The sequence below is a fragment of the Myotis daubentonii genome, chromosome 2 (genome assembly GCF_963259705.1).
Source record: "Myotis daubentonii chromosome 2, mMyoDau2.1, whole genome shotgun sequence".
Lineage (NCBI taxonomy): Eukaryota > Metazoa > Chordata > Mammalia > Chiroptera > Vespertilionidae > Myotis > Myotis daubentonii.
Window position 1 is genome coordinate 673,802 of NC_081841.1, and position 23,687 is coordinate 697,488.

The 23,687-nt window shown below is 47.4% G+C and overlaps 3 protein-coding genes across 5 annotated transcripts in view; all 3 read right to left on the reverse strand.

Moving 5' to 3' along the window:
* The window catches only part of TRABD (TraB domain containing), a 255,195-nt gene that overhangs the window by 179,103 nt on the left and 52,405 nt on the right, over positions 1–23,687 (reverse strand). The window lies entirely within an intron of this gene.
* Positions 1–23,687, reverse strand: part of LOC132226850 (zinc finger BED domain-containing protein 4-like) — a 26,824-nt gene continuing 3,137 nt past the window's right edge. Inside the window, exons 2-3 of one of the 3 annotated variants that reach the window (XM_059681327.1) lie at positions 23,032–23,073; positions 1–5,504 (exon numbers count right to left, since the gene is read on the reverse strand). In XM_059681327.1, coding sequence (XP_059537310.1) covers positions 1,702–5,223 — 3,522 coding nt within the window. In that variant the 5' untranslated portion in view covers positions 5,224–5,504; positions 23,032–23,073 and the 3' untranslated portion in view covers positions 1–1,701. Of the gene's footprint in view, positions 5,547–7,623; positions 7,809–23,031; positions 23,074–23,687 lie in introns of those variants that run through there. The other 2 variants (XM_059681330.1, XM_059681329.1) reach the window with 2 other exon arrangements.
* Positions 17,955–23,687, reverse strand: part of ZBED4 (zinc finger BED-type containing 4) — an 11,908-nt gene continuing 6,175 nt past the window's right edge. Inside the window, exon 2 of the mRNA XM_059681326.1 lies at positions 17,955–23,073. Coding sequence (XP_059537309.1) covers positions 19,219–22,743 — 3,525 coding nt within the window. The 5' untranslated portion in view covers positions 22,744–23,073 and the 3' untranslated portion in view covers positions 17,955–19,218. The remainder of the gene's footprint in view (positions 23,074–23,687) is intronic.

A 23,687-nucleotide genomic window follows, 5' to 3' on the forward strand; every position in this document is an offset into this window, starting at 1 on the left:
TTTGTTCAGCTTATTTATTCATTCACTGTTTGCTTCCTGTATGTGCCCTTATGGAGATCAAATCCACAACCTTGGCATCCTAACCTTTACCATCCTAAGAAAAAGCCAGCGTGCTCAAATTTCCAGTAGAAAATGGCAAGTAAGTTTAGTTTCAGAAACTGAGTTCCCCATTTATAAATATACCAAAGCATAGTCAGTGCAAAGTGAGATTAATAACAGGTACAGTATTTTGAGGAAATAACTTTTCTAAAATGGCACAGGCAATGAATGATTTATTTCACCCAGAATATTTATTTGGTGTGAAATAAGAAAATAAACCCTTTTCTATATGTTGAAGCAAAAATTCTGAAGACATACTAAAGGAATCTGACAACTGACACTTCATTCTGATGTCCCTGGGATTCTAAAATACCCGTGATGGCCGAGTCTTCCGTATTATAAGAAAAACCTAAACACCTAAGGCTATTCTTACAACTGTAACATAACAACATTCTTCCCTGTTAACAAACCACCTCTTCTACAAAGAATTTTACACGTATTTTGATCAAATTGGGGGGCACTACACACATTTCAAAAGACAGCTTCAAAGTGTAGAGACACTAAGTCAGAGGCTTGGAGGTTCAATCACCAGAACTGCTATAAACATGTCATGTGGTCCACTGGCAGGACAACAGGCAGCAAGGAGCACGTTATACATATTCAGGATGTCCCCGAGTTAACACCATGTGTAACCTCAACATAAAACCAGAACATGGGGAAGTTCTCCTTACAAACACCATGTAACTGACATTCCATGATACTTCTGTTTAGTTTTGTCTTCAAATGCCACATCTCTGTTGTAGCGAACAGCATCTTCCAGAATATCCTCTGCACTCCTCACATACGTATATGGCTACAGGTAAAAACCACTCAGTCAGGATGGCTTCTACTCCACCTATTTCCAGATTTTACTTGACAGCCACAAAAGCTGTTTTGTTGCAACTAAAGCAATTTTTAACTAAAATACAGTACCTGATTTGTTCTTGCAAAATTAAATATAAAGGCTACAGAATAAAAGAGTTTAAATCTACCCTGTCTTCTAGTAAAATGAATTACTAACCCCTGCTTTTTATTTTGATAGTTTTTAAAGCTGGGAACAGGGAACATGGAAGGATCTGAGGAGAAGGAGCAACAGAAAGAGACTAGGTGGGGCTGCTGTAGCTCACTGGGAAGTCAGAGAAGGAAGGTGGCCTTGGAGACAGGATCAGGGTGCTAACCTGGATGCGCTGCTGCTGCCCACCACTCTCCTATGTAAAAGTCTCATGGGGTCCCTTAGAGTTTAGGAGATGCACACCTGAGAGGGATGAAGAGGAAGAAGGGAACGGCATGGGAGTGCTCTCAAGGAGAAGAAAAAGGTCAACTCCCAGTTTTTAAAAAACTTTATAGTTATGGGTTAAAACCTAATCATCCTGTTTCATAATTGACAAGACAGGCTATTTCTAGTGGCTTTGTAAAAACCACACCGTGGTACCTGGCTTGAAGGACTAGGAGTAAGGCACATAGAGACGTTACGGTGAGACTTCAAGAGAAACTCAGTGTGGACCTGAGAGTGCCTAGTCTGATGTCCTCCTTGGCACCAACTGGTGCCAACCAACAGCCTGTAACAAACAGCTGGTGCCTAATGAGCAACAACACCTTTAGCCAGGTGGCTCCATTGTGATTTCAATACTGAAAATATATTAATGGAAGATTCACTTTCAAAAAGATAAGTTTTTCAAAATGTTCCATCATGAGCCTGGACTGGCCAAAGCTACCGTTCTCAGTGGGTGTGCTGAACAGCCTTTCTGAAGGGACAATACTCGGGGGACAACCCAAAAACCTGACGGCCAAGGCTGAGAGTCCTGGCCAGGCAGACTTCTTTAGGTTCCAGTAGGTAAGTGGGTCACAGCTGTGTTCAAGCACCTCCTCCTCCAGGTAAGAAAGCACCATGGCCTCAGGAACCTTCATCTTTTCTCTTGGGCCTTTCTTTTTTATCTTGGCCATGAGGGACCACAGGCTCTCATCCCCACTGGAGTCTCTCGATGGGGAGTCTGGAGGACACCCATTGGAGACAGGTATGTCCTCTGAGGTAGAATTCAGCATTTCTAGTTCCCTGATTAAATCCTGCTTGTACTGCTCCGCCTCCTCCTCGGAGAACAGGGAGGCTTTGTAACGAGGGTCCAACAGTGTAGCAAAGATGTACCTGGGGTCGTGGAGGGTGGCGGACAGTCGGCTCACCATGGCTTCCTTTAGAGACTTCAGCATGGTGTCGATGCCCATGGTCTCCTCAAACAGCATCTCGATTTTTCTGTTCAGAATGTGGATCATGGGGATGACCTGGCTGAGGGTAGACATGTGGCTACTCATCTCCCGACTCGCAGCATCAAAGGGCTTCAGCGCATGACACACAGACTTCATGACCTCCCACTGGTCGCAACTGATCAGTTCTCTGAAATTACACTCGATGGACATCTCGTTAATTGCTCTCTTCTGCTCAATGAGCCGTTCGAGCATATGAAACGATGTGTTCCATTTGGATGGGACGTCCTGAATAAGGTGGTGGGGCGGCAATTCATACTCCTTCTGCAGCTCTGCCAGTTTCTCTTTTGCTGCATGTGAGCGAAGCACCCGCTCACATAGCTTCCGAGCAATGCTGAGTAAATTCTGCACCATTCTCTGGCTTTTAATGGCCTCGCTGACAATGAGGTTCACCGTGTGACTGAAGCACTGCACGCTGGAGTGCTCCCCTTCATTCAGCGTCTTTCCTATGCTGGGATTGTCAGTCACTGTAATGCCAACCTGAAGGCCAGTGGATGTCACCCAGGCCTCCCACCAACATTCCAGCTGCTTCTGAATGCTGTTGCTGCTATAGTTGCAGGCCATCTGTGACACGTCTAACAGTGCTGAGCAGTGGTGATCCTCACAGTGCCAGACTGTCGACTTGAAGGTGACCCAGTGAGCAGTGAGTGTCAGGTACTCCCGGGTCTGGTTACTCATCCATATTCCAGATGTGAAATGGACCACACCACTCTCAGCCTCCTTAAGGTGTGACATAATGATTTGCTTCACATTATCATACATTCCGGGGATAGCTGTCCTGGAAAAGTAGGAAGGGGAGGGCAAAGAGTACTGAGGTTTCAAGTATTCGAGCAGCCTGTTAAAGCCAACATTATCAACAAAAGAATATGGCTGAAGGTCAAGTGCAATCATTTCAGCTATGAGACTTGTTATCTTTTTGGCAACTGGATGAGAATCATAAAACTTCTCATCAGTGTCGTCAAAGGAGGAAGCTCCCGACAGTTCTGCGCTCAGGGGCACGCTGACGCCTGGAGGAGAGGGCAGCACGGTCTTGGGGACATCGGTCTTCAGCACACTGCCGTGGAACCTTTGTAAATGCCTCAGAAGACAGCTGGTGCCCAGGTTAGTTGGCTTCTTGCCCCTGCTTATTGTCCGGCCACAGTGCAAGCACACGACTTTAGTGGGGTCTGCAGAGCAGACAGAAAAGTGATTCCACAGCTTGGAGGTCTTTTTGCTGTGAACGGGAAATAGAACTGGACTGCTTTTGGTAACCACTGCTGGAAGGTCAGTTAGTTTGGAGGAAGTTTCTGTGGATGCCAAGGTGTTGTATGGAGGGTTTGCCAAACTAGCCCCCAGGAAGCCCTTTTGGTTCCCAACAACTTCTGGGTGGCGCCTGTAGAGATGTCTCATCAAACAGCTGGTGCCCACGTCACCCTTCTTTCCTCGACTGATGACACAGCTGCAGTGTCTGCACACCGCCTTCAGACTGTCCATGGGGGCGAGGGAAAAGTGATGCCAGACCTCCGACTTCAGTCTCTTCATCACCTTTTGATTCTGCTGGAATATAACACCAGACTCAACCATGTGAGGGCTCGACCCATCACCCTGCTGCTTCTCAGGGGAGGACACCAACGAGGCCTCGCCCACATCATCAGAGGATGACAACACTGATACATCTTCCATCGGTGAATCCCCAGGCTTCAGACATGCCTGCAGGTGCTCAGTCAGCTGGTCAGGGGAGGAGGCCGCTGAGGGGGACTCTTGTACCTCATTGCCTGGCGATGAGGACATAGGGCTTGGGTTTCCCTCCTGCATTGGTAGGGTGGGCAACAAAGTGGTGGGTGCAGAGTACGGTGGCGTAATAGCTGCACCCCCACTCTTCTCCTGCAGTATGATGGCACGGTGTGCCCGCCACATGTGCCGGATGAGGCAGCTGGTACCCAGGTCCTTCCCGTTTTTCCCTCTGCTGAACTCACTCATGCAGTGAATGCACACGGCCTTGGAGCTGTCCAGAGGTGACAGGTAGAAGTGCTTCCAGACTGCAGACCACCTTCGGGATCCAGAGGTACTCTTTGGAAGTGGAAAGCTCTTCTCTGGCCCACTCTCTGCAGAGTCATCATGCTGGGGAGTGGGGAGCGGTTGGGGTGGCTCCACCAGGGCTTCTTCCTGCCTGTACTTCTCAGAGATGGACACATCAGAGGAGACCTCTTCAGAAGATATGACAGATCCAGATTGTTCTGTCACTTGCTCAGAAGATGGGATCGTGGAGGCTATTTTCTGGACAAGTTTGATGGGTGACAGTACGGTGCCCAGGTCTCCAAGGGATGTGGGCTGAGGAGGGAACACCAGTGCAGGGGAGGAGATGGATCCCAGGGTAGACACACTGCCTTCCTCCTGAATGAGTGCTGTGGGGTGCGCCCTCCTCACGTGCCGCATGAGACAGCTTGTGCTCAGGTCCTTCTCGTTTTTGCCGCGGCTGAACTCTTTCATGCAATAAACACACACTGCTTTTGTTGTATCCTGAGGAGAGATGAAGAAATGTTTCCAGGCCGGAGACTTCTTCCTGGAGTTCATGCTGCGGCTGGACAGGAGGCTCTGCGTCACAGCTTCCATGGCAACATCGTACAACGTGCTGCTGTACTGTGAGAACAGGGCGCCATAGTCGTCCTCGTGGTCGGCAGGGAAACACTTCCCCGGGGGCTTACAGCTGTAGCTTGCTTCTCTGATCTCTACCTGTTCATCACCACTGCCAGCTGCTTTCCTGTCCTCTTGTTCAGTCTTAAAGTCCACTCTTTCCAAAGTGTGATTCGGAATTCCATCATCTTCCTCTTCTATTTTAGCATTTATTTTATCAGAAACAAAGTCACCATCCCCTTTGGGGGGATGGGTTTCCTGGTTATTGTCCATGACTCACCATAACTACTCTGGCTGTGTCATCACGTTGCTATCTCAGGTTGGTAAGAAAATGATCCAAGCTCTCAATTTGCCCCCAAACATCCATTATCTTCAGTGTTTTGAAAATAATTCTAACTTTTGGGATGTTCATGAATATGGTTCATGTTACTGGAAAACAGAAGATGCAACTCAGGAGCACATCATCTCAGGGCCCAGACCACTGTTTTCCAGGAGTTGTATAAAGTACTTCTTGGTGCAGACCTAAATTCATGCTGTGTAGACCTGCTTGTTGCCTTCGAAACAGGATCGCTGTCATCTTGATGGTCCTGCATTACCTACAAAAGATGAAATCAGGTCAAGCACTTAACTGATTTACACATTTCAAACCTTGTAGTGCCAGGGACCTATCAGCTTCAATTTGCATAGAAAAAAAATTCTATAATGGTAATTTAAAATAGAAAAGCTCATTCTTTGATTTTTAAAAGCCACTTTTTGAAAATACTTTAAAACTAGAAAATAAAGGAAAAATGAAAAGGTAGGACTTTCAATTCAAATCCCCTATTAATAAAGGATTGGGGCAACACAGAAAAAACCTTGCATGTCATACAGAGGTTGGTTTGGGCTAGAATTGATGCCTGCACCCGCCATCCATGTATGGAGGCACCTGCTGCTGCTATAATCAGCAAAGCTGAACTCCCTGAAATCAATTTCATTCCCCTTTGCTGTCAGAAAGGACACATCAATGAGGAAATAAGAAGCCTGCAGCTAATCTCTGAAACAACCAATTCACAGACTAAACACTGACTGTCATGCAGACAAGGAGGTCCCTGCTTAAAACTCACCCAGTATGTTTATGAGTTTATAATACCAAAATAAAGTCAACTGGTCACCTTTGGAGGATGATAGGAAAATGATTCATTATTTTGAAAACCGATGCATAGTGAGCATGAAAGTGAGAATTCTCCTGGATGGGGTTTCCCATTCTCAACCTGGCAGTGCTTGATCAGACTTGGTGACTTACCAATATAAGGAGCACCTTTCATTTAATGGTCTTAAATGCTTTTACAACTAAGTATATTCAATTTAGAAAAGCCTATTTTTCCATTTTCCATTCAAATCGAAGCACACTAAATAAAAACTACACCAAGATACTGGGTCTCACTGGATCAGACGGGCAAAGACCCAAAAGCTTGGCAACCTCTGTCATGAGGCTGTCCTGGTGGGGTGCACACTGGGACCACACCCATGCAGAGGACCTTGCATTTTCCCATGGACCCAGCAATCCCAGTGCTAGAAACAGACCCTGACCACGGCCCTCACCAAGTACAAAACAACATCTGCCCAAGATTAGTCCCCATGGCATTCCACAGCCAAAGGTCTGAACACCACTCAAACACAATCACTACAAACTGACACCTTCATAGACATGTTGAATAATCAGCAAGACACACAAGTGTAAACGGTACTTGCAACCTGTTATGAAAGACAGGAGGGAAAGCAAGGGCAGCTATAGGTGTGCACATGCCTATTTATGCAGGATAAAGCAGAAACAGAAATGGCTGTCTATAAGTGTGGGAGATCCGGATGTACCTGAGATTTCTGATCATATCTCGTAAAATTTTGATTTATGAGAGCCATGTAATTATTTTGTACATAAAAATAAAATTTAGCCATAACAGGTATGGCTCAGTGGATAGAGCGTCGGCCTGCGGACTGAAAGGTCCCAGGTTCAATTCCGGTCAAAAGCATGTACCTTGGGTGCGGGCACATCCCCAGTGGGAGGTGTGCAGGAGGCAGCTGATCGATGTTTCTAACTCTCTATCCCTCTCCCTTCCTCTCTGTAAAAAATCAGTAAAATATATTTAACAAATAAATAAATAAATAAAATTCAAAAAATTCCAGCCCTAGCCAGTTTGGTTCAGTGGATAGAGTGTTGGCCTGCGAACTAAAGGGTCCTGGGTTCGATTCCGGTCAAGGACACATGCCCAGGTTGCAGGCCTGGTCTCCAGCGGGGGGCATGCAGGAGGCAGCCAATCAATGATTCTCTCTTATTGATGTTTCTCTCTCTCCCTATACCTTCCTCTTTGAAATCAATAAAAATATTTTTTTAAAAATTCCAAATTCAAACCAAAGAAACCTAATTGTATATCAAAGGGGCAATATAACCACAAACAAAAGAATATTCATCAAGGGCTTTAAAACATATACCCGGGGGCGGGAGGGGCTGCAGAACCGCGGCGAGTCGGTATCCAGGCCCCGAGAGGCCGCGTCCCCCGGCCCCAGCCCCGGCCTCTGCCCGGCGCACAGAACCGCGGCGGCGCGGCCCGGCCTGGTCCCCGACCCCCGGCCCCGACGGCCGTGCCGGGGGCGAGCTCAAGGCTGAGGCGAGGCCGGTTCCGTCCGCGCACTCACCGCGGGCGCAGGGCTCGGCGGCGGGTCCCGCGGGCTGCGGACCACGGACGCGCAGGCGGACGCGCTCCCATTCATTAGCCGCGGCTTTGTCTGCCCCCGCGGCCCTCCCGCCGCCGCCGCTGCCCACCAGGATGCCCTCGACGCCACGAGCCACTGCTCCCCACCCAGGGGCCCGCGCGGCGAGGGGCGGGGCCGGGGGGCCGGAACGCGCAGGCGCAGTGCTGACTCCCTGGGACTCGCTGACTAGAGGCTCCGGCTGCAGCGGCCGAGAGCGCCGGGGCGGACTGCGCAGGCGCCAAACTCGCGCGCCGCCCCGCCCCGCGCAGCTCCGCTGAGTCTGAGGGTGGGCGCGCGCTCCAGCCCGCCGGACGGCACCCAACGCGCAAGCGCAGTCCCCGCGCTCCGGCGCCCACCGCAGGATGGTCGGGACAGGTCACTCGGGTGCGGTTTGGGACGCGGGTCCCACTCGGGCGCACTCCCTCAGCTCCGGGTCCTCAGCGGCAGGGTCCCGAGCCCTGGCGGGGCAGTTGCGCTCCAGGCTGGGTGCGGGCCCGCAGCCCGTTGGTGTGTCCGGCTGCGGGCCCGCACCCAGCCGCTGGCTTTGGGGCGCCTGAGCCTTGGGGACGCGAAGCCCAGCCGCGGAGACCTGCCCCGCGTGCCCTCCGCCCGGTGCCGCAGCGCCCCGAGGCCGGCTCGCCCGGAAACGCGCCCGGTGTCGTGCTTCCTGCCCCCGCGCTCCGAGGCGGTGGCGGCCACGTGCGGGGGGCCCGAGCCTGTCCCTCTCGGGAGCAGGTGCTCCGTGCGCGCCTCGTCCGCTGGGGCTGGGAATGAAGGAGCCCACGCGGAGGCGGCGGCACCAGCGAGGCCCTGGGCCGCGGCTCCTGAGCGGCCCCCGGTAGAGCCGGCGGCAGCGGGTGCGGGCCGCGGGCCTCCCCTGGCGGTGCCTGTAGGGAGTCCGGGCGTGTGAGGAACAGGCCCTAGTGCGCATGTCTGTTCGCCAGACTGTGGCTCAGAGGCCCCTTTTTCCCCCGCCCTGGTTTGGACCAGGCTTCTGTTGCATGAAATGGGGGGAATGTTCACATTGCAAGTCTGAGTGTGATTAGAAGGAGTGGACTCAACAATTATTGGCCTAGTTTTGTAAAGTGAGATCCCGAGCCCCTCTTGCCCTCCCTGGCTCTCCTCCCCCACTCCCCCAGCCGGACACCCCCTCCTCTGCACCCCCTGAGCCCACTCATTCCCCTCCCTCCATCCTCAGGAGCCTTGCTTCCATGAACTTGGCGCCTTCTCACACCCTCGATGACTGACTTGTTCCCACAGCTCAGTGGCAGAGTTTTGTTCTTTCAGTTGTAAAAATTCTTAGTCCGGAGGGTGTTCACCCGTTATTGCCGTGTGTGTGGAAGTAGTTTCCCCGTTTGTCTTCTGACGCTGCAGATGTCCTCAACTCGAGGTGTTCGTGTTTGAGTCCTCTTTCCCGCAGCGCAGTTGGGGGTCCCCCCAGGGGTCCAGGCTCGTTGTCTCTGGGCGCTTCTGTGGAGTCTCCCTCCCGTGTAGACCTCTCACTTGTGTTGGGCTTTGTTTTTGCACAGTGTGCGGAGCAGGGCTAATGTTATCTTTCCCGCGGGGCCGTGTGCAGGTGTGTGTGTGTGCCTAAGCGTGCGGTTCCTTTGGGTAAATACGGAGGAGCATGGTTGCTGATTGTAAGGTGAGAATGCCTTTAGTTTTGTGAGAAATTGGCAAACTGTCTCCCAGAGTGGCCACAGCACGTTGCAGTCCCACCAGCAGTGAGTGAGCGCTCCTGCTGCTCCGCATCCTCACCAGCATCTGATGGTGTCAGTGTTGGCTCCTGTCTCTCCAATCTGTGTGTTGCCTTGTGGTGCCTGTTTTTTTTTCTTGAAAAGCCAGACAAGATGCACCAGATGGGAGGAGCTGCTGTAAATAGGTCTTAGGTGTGGTGAGGTAGGGGGACGGAGTGTAGTGTGGTCCTGAGATGAAGCTCAATCTTTAGTAAGTCTGTGCCTTCCTCAGTTTTCTTCTAACCCTGGCTGGGACAGATGCTGGAGGGAGTGGAGTTGCTCTCTCCCTTCCCCTGTCAGCTGTGCCCTGTGTGGTAGTGTCTCCCTAGGGCCGCCCCTGTTAAGATCAGGGTGCTCTAACACCTTTTAATGGCTCCTTCCCCTCCTCCTGCTGGAAACACGAGGAGACCTATCTCTGCTATTTGCTGTGGGAACCTCATGCTCCTGGAGGATCTTGCCATAGGGTGGGGGCCCCCTATAACTGGATTCTTTGTTTTGTTGTTAATCCTCACCCGAGGATATTTTTTTCTTTCTTTTCTTTTCTTTTTTTTTTTAAGAGAAAGTGGAAGGGAGGGGGAAGATATAGAGGAAACATGGATGTGAGAGAAACCTAATGATTGGTTGCCTCCTGCACACAACCCAACCGGGGCTAGGGATTGAGCCTGCAATCAAGGTACTGCCCCTGACAGGAATCAAACCTGCAACCCTTCAGTTTTCAGGCTGATGCTCTAACTGCTGAGCTAAACTGGCTAGGGCTCCCTGGAGTTTTTAACTCTGCCGAGTTTATGCTGAGCCTACAGAGATTCATTACTTATGGTTCAGGAAACCCCAGGCTTAGGTTCCCCAGGCAGTTTCAGCTCAAGAGTCTCTGCTCCAGGAAGCCACGATGACTTGTGTTCACATGTCTGTCTCTCCGGTCTTGGGAGCAGGGGTTTACCCTGTGTCCTCCCTTGTCTTACAGAGCCCAGAAGAGCAGCATCGTTTCAGTTTGTTCTGCTTTTTACTTGTTAGGATGGAGTGGTGACTTGCAGGTTTCTTACATGAGGAACCCAAAACCAGAAGTCATTTGGTGTGTGTGTTTTTCATGTATCAGTCTCTTAAGTCATGCAGAAAACAAAACCTGAAGTGAGAAAAACGTTGCTACAATAAGACTTGCTTTTATAATTGCCTGTCTACGTTGTCTGAAGCCTTTATTTCTTCACAGGTCTTATGTCCTTTCATTTCACGCTGCAGGACTCCCCTGAGCATTTCTGGTAAGGCAGGTCTAGTGATCACAAACTCCCATAGCTTTTGCTCACCTTTTTGTCTTAATTTGTACCTCACTTTTTAAAACAAAATATATTTTTATTGATTTCAGAGAGGAAGGGAGTGGGAGAGAGAGATGGAAACATCAATGATGAGAATCATTGATTGGCTACCTCCTGCACGCCGCCCCCCCCCGCCCCCCACTGTGGATCAAGCCCGCAACCCAGGTTTGTGCCCTTGACTGGAATCAAACCCAGTACCCTTCAGTCCGCAGGCTGATGCCCTACCCACTGAGCCAAACCAGTTAGGGCACATCCCTCACTTTTGAAGCACACTTTTGCTAGATATAAGATTCTTGGTTGACATTTCTTTCTTTTACCTCTTTCAAAGTATTTGCCTACTGTCTCCAAGGTTTGTGAGAAGAAATAATTTGATCTCATGATTCTTTAAATGTAACTAGTCACGCTTTTGATGCTTTCCAGATTCTGTCTTGTGATAATTTGATTAATGTGTATCAGTGTGGTTCTTTTTGAGATGATCTTTCTTGATGCTCACTGATCTTATGGGATATATATATATATATATATATATATATATATATATGTTTTAATGTATTTTTTATTTCAGAGAGGAAGAGAGGGATAGAAACATCATTGATGAGAGAGAATCATTGATTGGCTGCCTTCTGCACGCCCCCTACTGGGGATCAAGCCCTTAACCCAACCATGTGCCCTTGACGGGAATCGAACCTGGGACCCATCAGTCCCCAGGCTGACGTGCTTTTTTTTTTCATTTTTTTTAACTCCCCTCCACCCAGTTCCCACCCCACACCCCTCCCTCACTCCCCACCCACTGTCCTCATCCACAGGTGCACGATTTTTGTCCAGTCTCTTCCCGCATCCCCCTCACCCCTTTACCCCCCAAGAATAGTCAGTCCACTCCCTTTCTATGCCCCTGATTCTATTATAATCACCAGTTCATTCTGTTCATCAGATTATTCACTTGATTTTCAGATTCACTGGTTGATAGATGTATATTTGTTGTTCATAATTTGTATCTTTACCTTTTTCTTCTTCCTCTTCTTAAAGGATACCTTTCAGCATTTCATATCATACTGGTTTGGTGGTGATGAACTCCTTTAGCTTTTTCTTATCTGTGAAGCTCTTTATCTGACCTTCAATTCTGAATGATAGCTTTGCTGGATAAAGTAATCTTGGTTGTAGATTCTTGGTATTCATCACTTTGAATATTTATTGCCACTCCCTTCTGGCCTGCAAAGTTTCTGTTGAGAAGTCAGCTGACAGTTGTATGGGTACTCCCTTGTAGGTAACTGAGTTTCTTTCTCTTGCTGCTTTTAAGATTCTCTCTTTGTCTTTTGCTCTTGGCATTTTAATTATGATGTGACTTGGTGTGGTCCTCTTTGGATTCCTTTTGTTTGGGGTTCTCTGCGCTTCCTGGACTTGTAAGTCTATTTCTTTCACCAGGTAGGGGAAGTTTCCTGTCATTATTTCTTCAAATAGGTTTTCAATATCTTGCTCTCTCTCTTCTTCTGGCACCCCTATAATTCGGATGTTGGTATACTTGAAGCTGTCCCAGAGGCTCCTTACACTATCTTCGTATTTTTGGATTCTTTTTTCATTTTGCTTTTCCGGTTGGGTGTTTTTTGCTTCTTCGTATTTCAAATCGTTGACTTGGTTCTTGCAATCCTCTAGTCTGCTGTTGGGAGTCTGTATAATATTCTTTATTTTAGTCAATATGTGCCTAATTTCTAGTTGGTCCTTTATCACAACCTCGAGGGTCTCATTAGATTTCTTGTAGGTCTCATTAAGTTTATCAGCAGTTTCTAGAAAATTCTTGAAAAACCTTAAAAGTGTGGTTTTGAACTCTATATCCAGTAGTTTGCTTTCCTCCATTTCTGTCGTTTGTGTCCTTTTACTTTGTCTCCGCATTTTTTATGCTTCCCTGTGTTGATAAGGTGGTTTTCTGTGTTAAGTGTCCTCTAGGGCCCAGTGGTTCAGCCTCCCCAATTACTCTTGGTGCACCCCTTGTGGTCTTTGTGCACAGTCTTGTTGTAGTTAAGCCTTGACTGTTGTAGGTATCACTGGGAGGAATTGACCTCCAGGCCTATTGGCTGTGAGAATCAGCTGTGTCTGCAGTGGGAGAACTTCTGTGATGGAGACACCCCTCCGGGACAAGACTTGCTTCAATGGGGCTTTGGTGCTCACTGAGTCTGCCCCCTGAGTGTGTCCTTTATGGTTCCACGGAGCTGCAAACTCCCCAGGCTGACGCTTTATCCACTGAGCCAAACCGGCTAGGGCTAGGATATTTTTATTAATGTATTTCATCAAATTTGGGAAGTTTTATTATCTGTTCATATAGTCTCTCTGCCCCTTTCTTTCTCCCTCCTTCTCTGGCACTCCCACAATGCATATGTTGGTTTGCTTCTTCTTGTGCCAACAGGTCCCTTAGGCTCTATTTACTTTCCTTTCATCTTTTTTTTCTGTTTCTTAGATGCAATAATTTTAACTGTTCTATCTTCAAGTTTGCTGATAATTTCTTCTTTCAACTTGATTCTGCCTTTTTAAAAAAATATATATATATTATTGATTTTTTACAGAGCGGAAGGGAGAGGGATAGAGAGTTAGAAACATTGAAGAGAGAGAAACATCAACCAGCTGCCTCCTGCACTACCCCTACTGGGGATGTGCCTGCAACCAAGGTACATGCCCTTGACCGGAATCGAACCTGGGACCCTTGAGTCCGCAGACTGACACTCTATCGACTGAGCCAAACCGGTTAGGGCTTGATTCTGCCTTTTAATCCCTCTAGTCACTAGAGCAGTGATGGTGAACCTTTTGAGCTCGGCGTGTCAGCATTTTGAAAAACCCTAATTTAACTCTGGTGCCCGTGTCACATATAGAAATTTTTTGATATTTGCAACCACAGTAAAACAAAGACTTACATCTTTGATATTTATTTTATATATTTAAATGCCATTTAACAAAGAAAAATCAACCAAAAAAATGAGTTCGCGCGTCTCCTCCCACACACGTGTCATAGGTTCGCCATCACTGCACTAGAGTCTAGTTGATTTTCCATTTCAGTTATTCTTTTCAGGTCCAAATTTATTTTTGTTTCTTTTTAGGTTTTCCGTTATTATTGACATTTTCATTTCATTTAAACATCATTTAATTTTTTTTTTCATATCTTTTGTTCTTTGAGCATTTTTAAGATAGTTGTTTTAAAGTCTTTGTCTAATAGATCTGCCATCAGGTCTTTTTCAAGAACAGTTCCTGTTGATTAATTTTTTCTGTGAATGGGCCATATTTTCCTGTTTCTTTGTATGCATTGGGAATATTTGTTGAAAATGGACATTTGAATTTAATAACGTGGTAACTCTGAAAATCAGATTCTTCCCCTTCCCCAGTTTGCTTTTTGTTAGTATTTTTATATTGTTATTATAGGCCATCTCTGTGTGGAGGATCAGCCTGAAGCATAAACTTAGTATCTTGTCTTTTCTGTGTCTTTCCTTGGGCATATTGGTCATTTCCTATTTTCCCCCATATATGCAGTTAGTTTGAAATACCTGGCTCCTGAAAGGAGAAAAGGTATAAGTAGAGGTGGGGAGTAGAAGTGTGGGTAATAGTGCAACATCCTAAGTCCCCTGGAAAGCACTTCAGTGGAGGGGGAGGGGCAGAACATGGCTGCCCATCTCCTTGTCTGCACCTCCATAATCAGAAGCAGTAGTTTGCACAGATCCCTGGCATTTGGAGGGCACAGTCATTTTTGCCCACCCCTGCTCCTCACATGCCATGTGGGAGCTACTCCAGGAACACATACACAGCTGCCTGGCTGGGTATCTGCTACTCTGCTAAGAGCTCAAATTGACCAAAACTAACTGCATTCACCCTCCAAGTCTTCCCCTGGAAGCTATGAGCCTTTAATATTCAACAGAGCTCCCAAATAGTTACAGCATAAGGGCCCAGTCGGCTTTTGCTTCCCATCCTGTCCTGCTGTTGTCTGTGTATCTCAGTCTGCCTTTACTTTAAACCCTAAATGATACCACTGTTTTAAACAGCCAGTACTCATTTTGATTCCCCATTTCTATGCTTCCTAGAAATGTCCCTCATTCCTCTGGCAACATCACATGTCCATCTGGAATGGTTCCTCTTCTGCCTGGAAAATACCCTTCAGGAGATATTGCAGGGAAGGTCTACTGGTGACATATCCTTTCTGTTTTGTTTTGTCTGAAACTTCCTTTCACCATCATTTTTGAAGTATCTGTGCTGGGCATGTGAGTCTGGGTTGGCATTACAGATGCCATAACATTGTTATAAGTTTCATTATTTTTTACTTCGTTTGGTTAATCCTCACTCTAGGATATTTTTTCCTTTTTTTTTTTTTTTTTTTTTTTAAGAGAAGTGAAGGGAGACTCAGGGAGAGAAACACTGATGATGTGAAACACATCAATTGGTTGCCTCCTGCACACACCCTAACTGGGCCAGGGAAAGAACCTGCAACCCAGATACGTGTTCTTAGTTGGGAATTGAACCCATGACCCTTTGGTGTATGGGCCAACACTCTACCTCTGAGCCACACTGGCCAGAGCTAACTTTCATTGTTTCTGTTAAAGGAAAAAAAAAAGTATGCTGCCAGTTGAGTTGTTCCTCTGAAGTGTCTCCATTTTCCTCTGCTTTTCAGATTTCCTGTCTTTGGTTTTTAGTACTTTATTGTGATGTGCCTAGGTGTAGGTTTTTGTGTGTCATTTTTAATTTACCCTGACATTCTGAGATCCATGGATTTCTCCGCTGTCAGTTTGGGAAAGCCTCGCACACTCACTGTCTCCTTCAGGTACTGCCTGTGTTTTCTTCCTCCAGGAATCCCGGAACCTGTCACCTCCCCGTCCTGTGCCACATCCTTTTGCTGCACTTCAGTCAGAGTTTTTCTCCTGTCCTGGCTTCCAATCCAGCAGTCTTCCCATCTAACTTGTATTAGGTGCATCTTTTTAATTCTTGTCATCTTATTTTTCAGTTTTAGAATGTGTTTATAGATTAATATTCTCATAAGTGGAAGGACATTCTCCACCTTATCAAATTTCTTCAATGTATTAATCAGTGTCAATGTCTGCAAACTGGAATTTGGATCAACTGTGTGTCTGTTTCTGTTGTCCACTCTCTTACTTTCAGTCTTTGATCCTATTTTTAGTGTTGGATAATTTCTTACTAAGAGTCAAACTGTACGTAGGTAAAATAATAGAAGCTCTGGGTCTTTTCCTTTGGGAAGAAATGCGGAATAGGGCAGGCCACTGTGATGTGCTCAAGGTCAAGGTGATGCAGCTGTTTCAGGCTTTGTGATAACTGGCCTATCCTGTTTTGCCTCCAGGGGTCTCCCGTGGAAACCTGGGGTCCTCTTGCTGATAGGCACTGCAGTCCAGTTGTCTCCCTGCACGGGTGCCCACTTCTCAGCCTCTCTCCCTGAACATGAGAACCTCACAGGCCAGCACCTGTCCCTGGGGAGGCTGCAAGGATACAGCCCCTCCTGAAGCTCCCTCTTCTTCAAGACCTTGGCTTTTGCAGTCCTGCTTGATGTCACCATGGGTCTCCCCAGCCCAGTGTCACCACTGACAGCTCTACAATTGTGGACAGAAGACTTGCCTTCGTGCAAGTATCTCCTTACTAGAATTGTGCTTCCTCAAATCCTTGAGGTGCTCCTTGGTATCTTCAAAAAAAGATTGTTCTCAGAACAGTTCTTGGTCTGATACCAGCTGCTGCCTCACAGTCAGAAGTAGAAGGAAGTTTTAACTAAGTCCAACATTTTATTAACATATAACAGCATCCATTCACTGAAACGAGGCAATTCCCAAGACTTACACTAAGAGCTTTTTATTAGGAGTGACCAGAGAAGTGCCTCCTGCCCCAGATATCACCTACAGCAGGGAAATAAACAGCTTGGTACTCCGGTCTGAATGAGCTATAGCGGGATGGCCAAGAGCAGCCGCATTTCCAGTTGCATCCAGTTGCATTTCTCTATTGGGAAACATCGGTATCAGGACCAGCTGTGAGCAGCACCAGACAGCTGTTAGCATTGGGCCTATCTCCTGCAGCATTGTCAGCAGCACAAGAACACAGGGTTTGACTGTTTCCGCAGCGCTCACAGGACCTGTTTCTATAGTCAACATAAACAAACGCATGAAGAACCGCTGCATGCCCATCACTCGAGGTCCATCCCTTGGACCATGTTCTCTGCCCACTGAAGTGAGCAAGCTTGTCCTGTAATGGACCCAACAGCAAACATCTGGCTCTGTGGGCCTGTCTCTGTGACAACCATTCAGAGCTGTCCATACATGATGAACCCTCCCCTATAGTGGAAACCTAAGTTGAACCATTGGAGCATGAGTACAAAAGGCGAGTACATCAATGCATATCCCTGACATGAGCTTGGCAACCGAAACAAATGGTGCTCAGCATGCATAGAGCCTCATATAGTCCATAGGCTCCTGAGGGTTGGAGAGCCCTAGCTCATGACTGGTGAACTGGAGGCAGAAGAGCAGGTTACAGACCTGAACGACTAAGACCATCAGTCTGGCACCACATGTACAGACCCTTCAAGGAAACGTTTCCCATGTCAAATTCAGCTGAGCACTCAAGTAAGAGCCTAGGGCCCCCACCCAGGAGCCACCCATAACTTCCACCTTGTAAGGCAGGGCTACTACCAGCCCAAGCTGGTAGACTCTCCCTTCAGGAAAGCCATGAGCCCAACACTGGATCTCCAGGAAATCTACTCTGGCCTTTTGGACTCATTTCCTGGATCTGGTTAGACCCAGCACAGGGAAGACTGATGACAGCCTGGATCTCAAACTGGTAAAGTCTTTACACATAGTATCGCCTTGAGCACACATTTATAGGGATTCTCATGTAAGTCATGGGAAAACCGCATGAGCATGATTCACAATGTGGCCCCAATTGGTGCTCCTGGGGCTCTGGAACAGAGGCTGGACTCGGGAATTTGCACACAGCATCTCAGGAGAGGCTACATGGCCAAGGCAACTATGAGGCTGTCCACAGGCTCTTCTGTTTGGGCAGTATGCATGGCAACGCAATCATTCTGAACACAAGTCAGCATCATCTCAGAAAAGCTGTTGTAAGGACCACTTCATCACCTCTCCTATGTCCTATCTGGAACTAAGGTGGTAATTCAAGGGCGGCATGAATGAGGTTGCCATGTACATTGGCATCCAAAGGATATGACTACTTTATCATCTTAAGAAGAAAAAGCCAGCTTCCTCCAACTGTAGAAAATTGCAAATAAAAAGTTTAATTTCAGAAACTGAGTTCCCTATTTATAAATATACCAAAACATAGTCAATGCAAAGTGAGATTAATAACAAGTACAGTATTTTGAGGAAACAACTTTTCTAAAAGGGCACAGGCAATGAGTGACTTGTTTCACCAGCATATTTAATTGGTATAAAATAAGAAAAGGAATCCTTTTCTACATGTTGAAGCAAAAACTCTGAGGACATATTGTTAAAAGAATCTGACAACTGGCATTTCATTCTGATGTCCCTGGGATTCTAAAATACCCGTGATGGCTGAGTCTTCTGTATTGTCAAAAAACACCGAAGGCTACTCTTACAACTGTAATATAACAGTATTCTTCCCTGTTATATCACCTCCTCTAAAAAGAATTTTACACGTGATTTGATCAAATTGGGGGGCACTACACACATTTCAAAATAGAAACACTATTTTGAAGTCTATAGTTTCAAAGTAGAGACACTATGTCAGAGGCTCGGGGGTTCAGTCACCAGAGCTGCTGTAAACGTATTGGACAACAGGCAGCAAGGAGCATGTTATAAAGAGTCAGGATGTCACTGATGTAACTGACCATGTGAAACCTCAACACAAAACCAGAACATGGGGAAGTTCTCCTTACAACCATCATGTAACTGACATTCCATGTTATATTTTAGTTTTGTCTTCAAATGCCACATCGTTGCTGTAGCAAACAGTATCTTCCACAATATTTTCTGCACTCCTCACATTATTAGAGATGCAGGTAAAAACCACTCAGGATGGCTTCTACTCCACCTATTTCCATATTTTATTTGACAGCCACAAAGGCTGCTTTGTTGCAATTAAAGCAATTTTTAACTAAAATACGGTACCTGATTTGTTCTTACATAAGTGAATAAAAAGCCTACGGAATAAAACTCTTTTCATCTTCTGTCTTTCTAGTAAAACAAATAACTAACCCCCAGCTTTTAAAAAAAACGTAACAGTTATGGATTTAAACCTAAACACCATATTTCATAATTGACAAGACAGGCTATTTCTAGTGGCTTTGTAAAAAACACACCGTGGTACCTGGCTTGAAGGACTAGGAGTAAGGCACATATAGACATTATGGTGAGATTTCAAGAGAAACTCAGTGTGGACCTGAGAGTGCCCGGTCTGATGTCCTCCTTGGCACCAACTGGTGCCAACCAACAGCCTGTGACAAACAGCTGGTGCCTAATGAGCAACAACACCTTTAGCCAGGTGGCTCCATTGTGATTTCAATACTGAAAATATATTAATGGAAGATTCACTTTCAAAAAGATAAGTTTTTCAAAATGTTCCATCATGAGCCTGGACTGGCCAAAGCTACCGTTCTCAGTGGGTGTGCTGAACAGCCTTTCTGAAGGGACAATACTCGGGGGACAACCCAAAAACCTGACGGCCAAGGCTGAGAGTCCTGGCCAGGCAGACTTCTTTAGGTTCCAGTAGGTAAGTGGGTCACAGCTGTGTTCAAGCACCTCCTCCTCCAGGTAAGAAAGCACCATGGCCTCAGGAACCTTCATCTTTTCTCTTGGGCCTTTCTTTTTTATCTTGGCCATGAGGGACCACAGGCTTTCATCCCCATTGGAGTCTCTCGATGGGGAGTCTGGAGGACACCCATTGGAGACAGGTATGTCCTCTGAGGTAGAATTCAGCATTTCTAGTTCCCTGATTAAATCCTGCTTGTACTGCTCCGCCTCCTCCTCGGAGAACAGGGAGGCTTTGTAACGAGGGTCCAACAGTGTAGCAAAGATGTACCTGGGATCGTGGAGGGTGGCGGACAGTCGGCTCACCATGGCTTCCTTTAGAGACTTCAGCATGGTGTCGATGCCCATGGTCTCCTCAAACAGCATCTCGATTTTTCTGTTCAGAATGTGGATCATGGGGATGACCTGGCTGAGGGTAGACATGTGGCTACTCATCTCCCGACTCGCAGCATCAAAGGGCTTCAGCGCATGACACACAGACTTCATGACCTCCCACTGGTCGCAACTGATCAGTTCTCTGAAATTACACTCGATGGACATCTCGTTAATTGCTCTCTTCTGCTCAATGAGCCGTTCGAGCATATGAAACGACGTGTTCCATTTGGATGGGACGTCCTGAATAAGGTGGTGGGGCGGCAATTCATACTCCTTCTGCAGCTCTGCCAGTTTCTCTTTTGCTGCATGTGAGCGAAGCACCCGCTCACATAGCTTCCGAGCAATGCTGAGTAAATTCTGCACCATTCTCTGGCTTTTAATGGCCTCGTTGACAATGAGGTTCACCGTGTGACTGAAGCACTGCACGCTGGAGTGCTCCCCTTCATTCAGCGTCTTTCCTATGCTGGGATTGTCAGTCACTGTAATGCCAACCTGAAGGCCAGTGGATGTCACCCAGGCCTCCCACCAACATTCCAGCTGCTTCTGAATGCTGTTGCCGCTATAGTCGCAGTCAATCTGTGACACGTCTAACAGTGCTGAGCAGTGGTGATCCTCACAGTGAGGTCGGATCGACGACTCGAAGGTGACCCAGTGAGCAGTGAGTGTCAGGTACTCCCGGGTCTGGTTACTCATCCATATTCCAGATGTGAAATGGACCACACCACTCTCAGCCTCCTTAAGGTGTGACATAATGATTTGCTTCACATTATCGTACATTCCGGGGATAGCTGTCCTGGAAAAGTAGGAAGGGGAGGGCAAAGAGTACTGAGGTTTCAAGTATTCGAGCAGCCTGTTAAAGCCAACATTATCAACAAAAGAATATGGCTGAAGGTCAAGTGCAATCATTTCAGCTATGAGACTTGTTATCTTTTTGGCAACTGGATGAGAATCATAAAACTTCTCATCAGTGTCGTCAAAGGAGGAAGCTCCCGACAGTTCTGCGCTCAGGGGCACGCTGACGCCTGGAGGAGAGGGCAGCACGGTCTTGGGGACATCGGTCTTCAGCACACTGCCGTGGAACCTTTGTAAATGCCTCAGAAGACAGCTGGTGCCCAGGTTAGTTGGCTTCTTGCCCCTGCTTATTGTCCGGCCACAGTGCAAGCACACGACTTTAGTGGGGTCTGCAGAGCAGACAGAAAAGTGATTCCACAGCTTGGAGGTCTTTTTGCTGTGAACGGGAAATAGAACTGGACTGCTTTTGGTAACCACTGCTGGAAGGTCAGTTAGTTTGGAGGAAGTTTCTGTGGATGCCAAGGTGTTGTATGGAGGGTTTGCCAAACTAGCCCCCAGGAAGCCCTTTTGGTTCCCAACAACTTCTGGGTGGCGCCTGTAGAGATGTCTCATCAAACAGCTGGTGCCCACATCACCCTTCTTTCCTCGACTGATGACACAGCTGCAGTGTCTGCACACCGCCTTCAGACTGTCCATGGGGGCGAGGGAAAAGTGATGCCAGACCTCCGACTTCAGTCTCTTCATCACCTTTTGATTCTGCTGGAATATAACACCAGACTCAACCATGTGAGGGCTCGACCCATCACCCTGCTGCTTCTCAGGGGAGGACACCAACGAGGCCTCGCCCACATCATCAGAGGATGACAACACTGATACATCTTCCATCGGCAAATCTCCAGGTTTCAGACATGCCTGCAGGTGCTCAGTCAGCTGGTCAGGGGAGGAGGATGCCGAGGGGGACTCTTGTACCTCATTGCCTGGCGATGAGGACACCAAGTTTGGATCTCTCTCAGGAGGCAGGAGGGCAGGCAGCAGGGTTGGTGGCGTGGAGTAGGGGGGAGGCATGGATGCTCCCCTGCTCTTCTCCTGCAGTACGATGGCACGGTGTGCCCGCCACATGTGCCGGATGAGGCAGCTGGTACCCAGGTCCTTCCCGTTTTTCCCTCTGCTGAACTCACTCATGCAGTGAATGCACACGGCCTTGGAGCTGTCCAGAGGTGACAGGTAGAAGTGCTTCCAGACTGCAGACCACCTTCGGGATCCAGAGGTACTCTTTGGAAGTGGAAAGCTCTTCTCTGGCCCACTCTCTGCAGAGTCATCATGCTGGGGAGTGGGGAGCGGTTGGGGTGGCTCCACCAGGGCTTCTTCCTGCCTGTACTTCTCAGAGATGGACACATCAGAGGAGACCTCTTCAGAAGATATGACAGATCCAGATTGTTCTGTCACCTGTTCAGAAGATGGGATCTTGGAGGCTATTTTCTGGACAAGTTTGATGGGTGACAGTATGGTGCCCAGGTCTCCAAGGGGTGTGGGCTGAGGAGGGAACACCAGTGCAGGGGAGGAGATGGATCCCAGGGTAGACACACTGCCTTCCTCCTGAATGAGTGCTGTGGGGTGCGCCCTCCTCACGTGCCGCATGAGACAGCTCGTGCTCAGGTCCTTCTCGTTTTTGCCGCGGCTGAACTCTTTCATGCAATAAACACACACTGCCTTCGTGCTGTCCCGAGGAGAGATGAAGAAATGTTTCCAGGCCGGAGACTTCTTCCTGGAGTTCATGCTGCGGCTGGACAGGAGGCTCTGCGTCACAGCTTCCATGGCAACATCGTACAACGTGCTGCTGTACTGTGAGAACAGGGCGCCATAGTCGTCCTCGTGGTCGGCAGGGAAACACTTCCCCGGGGGCTTACAGCTGTAGCTTGCTTCTCTGATCTCTACCTGTTCATCACCACTGCCAGCTGCTTTCCTGTCCTCTTGTTCAGTCTTAAAGTCCACTCTTTCCAAAGTGTGATTCGGAATTCCATCATCTTCCTCTTCTATTTTAGCATTTATTTTATCAGAAACAAAGTCACCATCCCCTTTGGGGGGATGGGTTTCCTGGTTATTGTCCATGACTCACCATAACTACTCTGGCTGTGTCATCACGTTGCTATCTCAGGTTGGTAAGAAAATGATCCAAGCTCTCAATTTGCCCCCAAACATCCATTATCTTCAGTGTTTTGAAAATAATTCTAACTTTTGGGATGTTCATGAATATGGCTAATCATACATGTTACTGGAAAACAGAAGATGCAACTCAGGAGCACATCATCTCAGGGCCCAGACCACTGTTTTCCAGGAGTTGTATAAAGTACTTCTTGGTGCAGACCTAAATTCATGCTTTGTAGACCTGCTTGTTACTTTGGAAACAGGATCGCTGTCATCTTGATGGTCCTGCATTACCTACAAAAGATGAAATCAGGTCAAGCACTTAACTGATTTATACATTTCAAACCTTGTAGTGCCAGGGACCTATCAGCTTCAATTTGCATAGAAAAAAATTCTATAATGGTAATTTAAAATAGAAAAGCTCATTCTTTGATTTTTAAAAGCCACTTTTTGAAAATACTTTAAAACTAGAAAATAAAGGAAAAATGAAAAGGTAGGACTTTCAATTCAAATCCCCTATTAATAAAGGATTGCGGCAACACAGAAAAAACCTTGCATGTCATAGAGAGGTTGGTTTGGGCTAGAATTGATGCCTGCACCCGCCATCCATGTATGGAGGCACCTGCTGCTGCTATAATCAGCAAAGCTGAACTCCCTGAAATCAACTTCATTCCCCTTTGCTATCAGAAAGGACACATCAATGAGGAACTAAGAAGCCTGCAGCTAATCTCTGAAACAACCAATTCACAGACTAAACACTGACTGTCGTGCAGACAAGGAGGTCCCTGCTTAAAACTCACCCAGTATGTTTATGAGTTTATAATACCAAAATAAAGTCAACTGGTCACCTTCGGAGGATGACAGGAAAATGATTCATTATTTTGAAAATTGATAAAGAGAAAGGATTA